A 7,233-nucleotide genomic window follows, 5' to 3' on the forward strand; every position below is an offset into this window, starting at 1 on the left:
GTTGAGTTCTGAAATTAGAGACAAGAGCAGATGGCAGTAGATTCACTTTAATTCAGAGTTATTAAGAAATTTTGAATTGTTTCACTATAAAATTTTAAGCGTGTTTTAATGTCATCATCATAAACGGAAGGGTGCGTCGACGAGTTTACTCAGATTAGGGTGGTACAACCTTTGGGGCGGAGCCTCTGACTCTGGTTGGTTGGAGAATGTTTTCCAGGCCGTATAAAAACGCCGGTGTCTCGGCGCTGAAACTCAGAGAGGAGCGGAGGTCTGCAGAGGTAGAGGTGCCGGCTTCGGAACTTTCAGACTTCTGCTGGAAGTCTCCAAGTCAAGGTAAAGTTACGCCTTCTGTTTAAGCTATTTCCAATGTCCTGTTCTCTCTTTGGCTACAAACTGGTGTTTTCGAATACCTTTAACTATTTATTTCAGAGGAGAAAAAACTAGTTTTTTCCTGTGCCAGGGAACTTTCTTCACCTTTAACTATAACATTGCCGTTTAAATTTTTACGTATGAACCTCAGGTCACTCTTTGCATGAACTTGTATTTTTTTTTTTCTTGAGGCGGAGTCTCACTCTGTCGCCCAGGCTGGAGTAAAGAGGCGCCATCTCGGCTCACTGCCACATCCGCCTCCTGGATTCCCGCCATTCTCCTGCCTCAGCGTCCCGAGTAGCTGGGACTACAGGTGCCCGCCACCACGCCCAGCTAGTTTTTTGTATTTTTAGTAGAGACGGGGTTTCACCGTGTTAGCCAGGATGGTCTTAATCTCCTGACCTCGTGATCCGCCCGCCTCGGCCTCCCAAAGTGCTGGGATTACAGGCGTGAGCCCCTGCGCCCGGCCATGAACTTGTATTTTTATGTGTTTTCAACTATACTGGATTCGCTGTTTTAAAATAGTTTCTTTTTATTTTCAGAACATTTCTTAAAGAATTCTGGGTTTTCGGCTGGGCGCCGTGGGTCGCGCCTGCACTTTGGGAGGCTGAGGTGGGTGGATCACGAGGTCAGGAGACCAGCCTGGCCAACATGGTGAAACCCGGTCTGTACTAAAAATACAAAACTCAGCCGGAGGCCGAGGAAGGAGAATTGCTTGAACCCGGGAGGCAGAGCTTGCAGTAGGCCGAGATCGTACCACTGTACCCCAGCCTGGGCGACAGAGCAAGACTCTGTCTCAACAATAACAACAACAACAACAACAACAACAACAACAACAACCAAAAGGACTTTGCTTCGGGTTTTCACTTACATATGCTTGACCACTTTTAGTAGTTGTGTCATAATTAACTGAATAATTTTATTTTATTATTGTTAGATAATTCAATTGTTCCTGATCATTTGGGAAGGTAGTTAACACCGCAATGAACAACTTGTTAATAAGTGTAGCATTTTTTTTTTTTTGTAAAATTGTTTTCTTAGATACATTCCAAGGTGGGTTAGACAATTAGATTTCCAGCACCATGTTAAATTTCCCATTAAATTGAAAAATATAACAGAATTTAAGAAAGAGGTAATCTCTGTCTGCCAGCCAGGCACCATCAGATTGGAATGCTGATCAGGACTTGGAAGACAAAGTTTTATGTAGGCAGATACCCTATTACACACCTTTGTGTTTCCAGAGTCCAGTTGAGGCCAAGAGCACAGAAGGGTCTCAATAAGTATTTGTTGGAAAGAGATTAGAGATTATATTCTGGGATGTAGGACAGTTCTAGTAAGGCAGTCTTAGGCTGGCCTCAGCGGTGTTCACTTCCTCTCTCTGGTAATGTTGATGCTGCTCCTCTTTCTGTCCCTCATTCTGTTACTACCGTCACCACTGAATGTGTGATTTGTGGGTTCTTGGTGAGAAGTTCTGCTAGTTACTGCTCAGTGTAAGCTCTTATTGGAGAATAGTCCTCTGTTCACATCATCTTGAAGGTGCTGTTCAGCTTTGTGAGGCTGTCTTTGGGTCATGGGTCTAGCCAGGTCCAATATGCTGTGCCCAGCATGTCAGAGACAGCTCACTCAAAGAATGACAGTCATGGTGGGAAGTCCTCTGGGAGCACCAGAGGCTCTCAAGCTTTGGGAGCAGTTGGGGTAACTGGAGGGCATCTTCCTTGTCTAGAACATCTTTTTGGTTTGTATTGGCATGATTATTTTGGAGAAGTTTATGACAATTATATATATATATATATATATATATATATATTTTTTTTTTTTTTTTTTTTTTTTTTTTTTTTTTTTTTTTTGAGACGGAGTCTCGCTCTGTCGCCCAGGCTGGAGTGCAGTGGCCAGATCTCGGCTCACTGCAAGCTCCGCCTCCCGGGTTCCCGCCATTCTCCTGCCTCAGCCTCCTGAGTAGCTAGGACTACAGGCGCCCGCCACCTTGCCCGGCTAGTTTTTTGTATTTTTTAGTAGAGACGGGGTTTCACCGGGTTAGCCAGGATGGTCTCGATCTCCTGACCTAGTGATCCGCCCGTCTCGGCCTCCCAAAGTGCTGGGATTACAGGCTTAAGCCACCGCGCCCGGCCCCAATTATATTTTTATTCACATTAATTCAAGCCTTAATTAGTTTTCTTAGAGTGCTTTAAAGCATTTCATCTAATAACACTTTGTCCTTAAACTTGATTCTTTTATGGGCATCTCATTTTGCAGTGGATTTTGCTGGCTTTACTCACATGTAATTTTCCTGGAAATTCTGAGGGTTCCTTAGAGTCATTTTTCTGTGACGATTAATGTAGAATTGGCTTTATTTTCATGATTGAATTTAGACATGAAAATTCTTTTTCCTGAACTGCAGGTGATCTACAAAGAAATACTGAGTGGAGACTATACTGAGATTCTATTAAAGACCCACTTGAATTTAGCCCCCACTAGAAGAAACTTTGGCCAGAGCAACCAACACATCACCTGGAAGTCTTCAGACTAGGTAAGCTGCACTGTCTGAAAAGACAGTTTCCACTGCCCTATTCCTGTCTTGTTATTATCTAGAGTTTGGAGAGTTTTGAAGTCATTTTTATCACCATGACTACATTATTGTGATTCTCTAGCAATTTAGTGTCACTTTCATACACAAGCTACAGAAATAATATTTGATTTTTGTTATTCTTAATTTCTTAGTTAATAAATTTCTTATTATTTATTATATAATATAATTCATTTATGCCAATAACTTATTTATTAATTTCTGTTATTTAATCTTGGATTTAGAGTATTGAAGAGCTCCCAAGTGCTTCCAGAAGCCAATAAAGGATCATTTCAGTCTACTTCACGGCCAAGGAGTAACCCTTAGGTACCATGGCCCAAAACCTGCAAGCAGAGTTGTCCTGTCCAGTTTGCCTGGATTTTTTCTCCTGTCCCATTTCTCTCTCTTGTGCACACATTTTCTGCTTTGATTGCATCCAGAATTGGATCCTAGAAAACCATGATTTTAGAGTGATGTGCCCCTTGTGTCGAGATGTGGTGAAGGCACCTCCTTTGGAAGAATGGCAAGTGAGAGCCATAGCACTTATCACCAAGCAGCATGATAACCGACTGCAGCAAACTCTGCACGTGAGGGAGGAGCTCCAGTGTTTTCGGGAGGATGTGACCCTGGATGCAGCCACTGCCAGCTCCCTCCTTGTCTTCTCCAGTGATCTAAGAAGCGCTCAGCGTGGGGAGATCCACCACGACCTGACAAAAGATCCTAGGCTGACCTGTGTCCTGGGTACTCCCTGCTTCTCCTCCGGCCGACATTACTGGGAGGTTGCAGTGGGAGAGGTGAAGTCGTGGTCCCTGGGCGTCTGCAAGGAGTTGGCTGACAGAAACAGCAGTGATTTATCCCCTGAGCATGGCTTCTGGGTCATTAGCATGGAGGCAGGAGCAATCCACGCTAACACCGACCCGGAGAGAATTCCTGCAAGCCCTAGCCTTCGTCGTGTGGGAATTTTCCTGGATGTTGACTTTGAAGAAATCCAGTTTTTCGATGTTGACAATAATGCCCACATCTATACACATGATTCTTTCTTCTCTTTGGAGCCTTTGCGTCCATTCTTCTGTCTTGAGCTCTTGGGAGAAGGGGAGAGTGGCAACGTCCTGACCATCTGCCCATGAGAAAATCAGCCCTTCTTAGAAGTTTTCTAAGAGGTGAAAGAGAATTTTGGCCTGAGAAAGGTCAGCATGACTGAGGAAGGAATAATGTGCCACAGTGCAAAGACTTGGTAAATTTTTAAAGTAGATTTTGTAGACTTTGTAGCAAAACAATTTTTGGATTTTTGGGGTAAATTTTGTAGAATTTGTAGCTAGGTAACTGGGGTCTTTGGGGATGTTATTAAGTACTCTAAGCCTCAGTTTTCTGGTCTCTAGATGGGGATAATTGTATGTCAGTCAAACAGCTGTGGTAATTAGACAATACTATGCCTTTGTCTTATAGTAAATAACAAGTAGAGAAATATTAGATTGTAAGTAAAGTAGATATTAGGTTTTGTGGATAGACAATATCTTTTTCATTATTTCAAGCTATTTTGGGTAATTCCTGATAATGTCTGAGGAGGAAGAAAAATTAAACAGCCAGTGTGAGTTATTTTGTTTCTATGGCATGAAATTTCAGAGAGACAAATAGGTACTGGGGAGGAACTAAGTTTTTTTCATTTTTATTTTTTTTGAAACACAGCCGCATACAGTTTCTTGAAAGACAAAGAACTTTGACCAAAATGTACTGTTAATGGTGATTCATATTCTTATGGGAAGTGTCATTTACCCATCTCAATAATTGGACTATTGTGATTCATAAGAATTTATAACACGGTTATCAACCGTGTTAACTCTAACACATATTCATCAAAAATTGTTTTCAAGGTTGCTTTTGGATTTATTTTTTATTTGTAGAATTTACATTTTCTTGCAAATACATTTATAAAGCATTGGATGTGTTCGTGTTTATGCTGTTTGGTCCGTCTCTCACATCAAGTCTGAAGTTGGTGCCCCTCTTCCCCCACCACATCTACATGGTCCCAGACTGTGATTTCCAATATCTCATCCTTACACTTTCATGACGACTCCTTTTCAAACTATTCAGGTCTCTTAGGGTTGTATTTTTTCTGATTTACTGAGTCAGCCACTTCTGAGATTACAACTGCCCCAAAAGGACTGGGGTCTGAGCATATTCTGGAATCTGCCTTTGACTTCTTTTCTAGAGAGACCCAGAATTGTCGTTTCCCTTCTCTTTCCAACTTCATTGGGAGTAGGGAGATAGCCATTTTCCGCTTCTTATTCTTGTTTGATCTCCACAACTTTATTTCAGGGGACTCATTGCCCTTCTCTAACACTGGGCAAATTTTCAGGATACAACATAAATGTACAAAAATCACTAGCATTCTTGTATACTAACAAGAGTCAAGCTGACAGCCAAATCAGGAATGAACTCCCATTCACAATTGCCACCAAAAGAATAAAATACCTAGGAATACAGCTAATTAAGGGAGGTGAAAGATCTCCATGAGAACTACAAACCACTGTTTAAAGAAATCAGAGATGACACAAACAAATGGAAAAACATTCCATGCTCATGAAAAGGAAGAATCAATTTGTTAAAATGGCCGTACTGTCCAAAGCAATTTATAGATTCAGTGCTATTCCTATTCAACTACCACTGAGACTCCTCATAGAACTAGACAAAACTATTTTGAAATTCATATGGAACCATAAAAGAACCTGAATAGCCGAGGCTATTTTTTAGCCAAGGCTAAGCGAAAAGAACAAAGCTGGAGACATCACAATACCCGACTTCAAACTACACTACAAGGCTACAGTGGTATAGTTTGTGTCAGTACCAAAACAGCATGGTACTGGTACAAAAACAGACATATAGACCAATGGAACAGATTAGAGAACCCAGAAACAAGACCACATACCCACAACTATTTGATCTTTGACAAACCTGACAAAAGCAAGCAATGGAGAAAGGATTCCTTTTTCAATAAATAATACTGGGATAACTGGCTAGCCATATGCAGAAGATTGAAACCAGACCCATTCTTTACATCACATACAAAAATCAACTCCATATAGTGAAAGATTTAAATGTAAAACCCCAAACTATAAAAACCTTGGAAGACAATCTAGGCAATACCATTCAGGACATAGGCATGGGCAAAGAGTTCATGATAAAGATGGTGAGAAGCAATTGCAACAAAAGCAAAAATGGACAAATGGGATCAAATTAAGCTAAAGAGCTTCTGCACAGCAAAAGAAACTATCAACAGAGTGAACAGGCAACCTAAAGAATGAGAGCAAAGTTTTGCAAGCTATGCATCTGACAAAGGTCTAATATCCAGCATCTATAAGGAACTTAAGTGTACAAGAAAAAACCAAACAACCTCATTAGAAAGTGGCAAACGACATTAACAGAAGTTTTTCTAGAGAAGACATACATGTGGCCAACAAGCAGATGAAAATAAGCTCAACATCAATGATTATTAGAGAAATGCAAATCAAAACCACAATGACATACCATCTCACACGAGTCAGAATGGCTATTATTAAAACACCAAAAAGTAACAGATGCTGGTGAGGTTGTGGAGAAAAAGGAATGCTTATATATTGTTGGTAGGGGTGTAAATTAGTTCAACCATTGTGGAAGCCAATGTGGTGATTCCCCACAGACATAACGACAGAAATACAGTACACTAAAAAAAAAAAAGAAAAAAAAAAGAAAAAAAAAAAAACTGACTGAAGGCAAAGGCTCTTGTGCAGGCCTTGCTCTTTTCATAGGAAGCAAAATGATGAGATGTTCTGCCCCTTAAGAGGTCTTTGGGCAGCCTGCAAATATTGGCGTAGAATTTAGTGGAATGCTGTTGCTTCTCATAGGTGGCAGATTCTGTTATGCCTTTAAAATGTATGTATAGATGCTGTATGCATCTATCTCAGCCCTTAGCATGGCAGCTTCTAGGAACCTCCCTTAAGGGACAGCTGGTTCTCCCTCCTTGCCTACTTTTTGGTCTGTTCCTGCACCCCTGCTGCCTGTAGTGCAGATGATTGGGCCACAGGGATGAGGGGTTGCCCAAGGGTCTGGGAAAACAGTGAACTGGAATGAGCCTGCACTGCTGAAGGCTACTGGGATCCCTGAGGGCTACAGGGCCACTCTGACAGCCCTGGGACACTTACCTCCATCTTCAATAATGTGATAAAGAAACCCCAGGAGGCTAGTTTACCTGCATAACAAACCTGTGCATGTACCCCTGAACTTAAAATAAAAGTTAAAAAATGTATTCTATATCTAAGCAAAAA

The 7,233-nt window shown here is 41.3% G+C and overlaps 1 protein-coding gene across 1 annotated transcript; it reads left to right on the forward strand.

The window, feature by feature from the left end:
* Positions 1-255: 255 nt before the first annotated feature.
* Positions 256-4,872, forward strand: RFPL4B (ret finger protein like 4B). Its single transcript, XM_010359880.1, has 3 exons — positions 256-333; positions 2,768-2,896; positions 3,178-4,872. Exon 3 carries the CDS (start codon positions 3,265-3,267, stop codon positions 4,057-4,059), a length of 795 nt encoding a protein of 264 aa, XP_010358182.1. The 5' UTR covers positions 256-333; positions 2,768-2,896; positions 3,178-3,264; the 3' UTR covers positions 4,060-4,872.
* Positions 4,873-7,233: the final 2,361 nt, after the last annotated feature.

This window comes from Rhinopithecus roxellana, chromosome 4 (assembly GCF_007565055.1).
Source record: "Rhinopithecus roxellana isolate Shanxi Qingling chromosome 4, ASM756505v1, whole genome shotgun sequence".
Classification (NCBI taxonomy): domain Eukaryota; kingdom Metazoa; phylum Chordata; class Mammalia; order Primates; family Cercopithecidae; genus Rhinopithecus; species Rhinopithecus roxellana.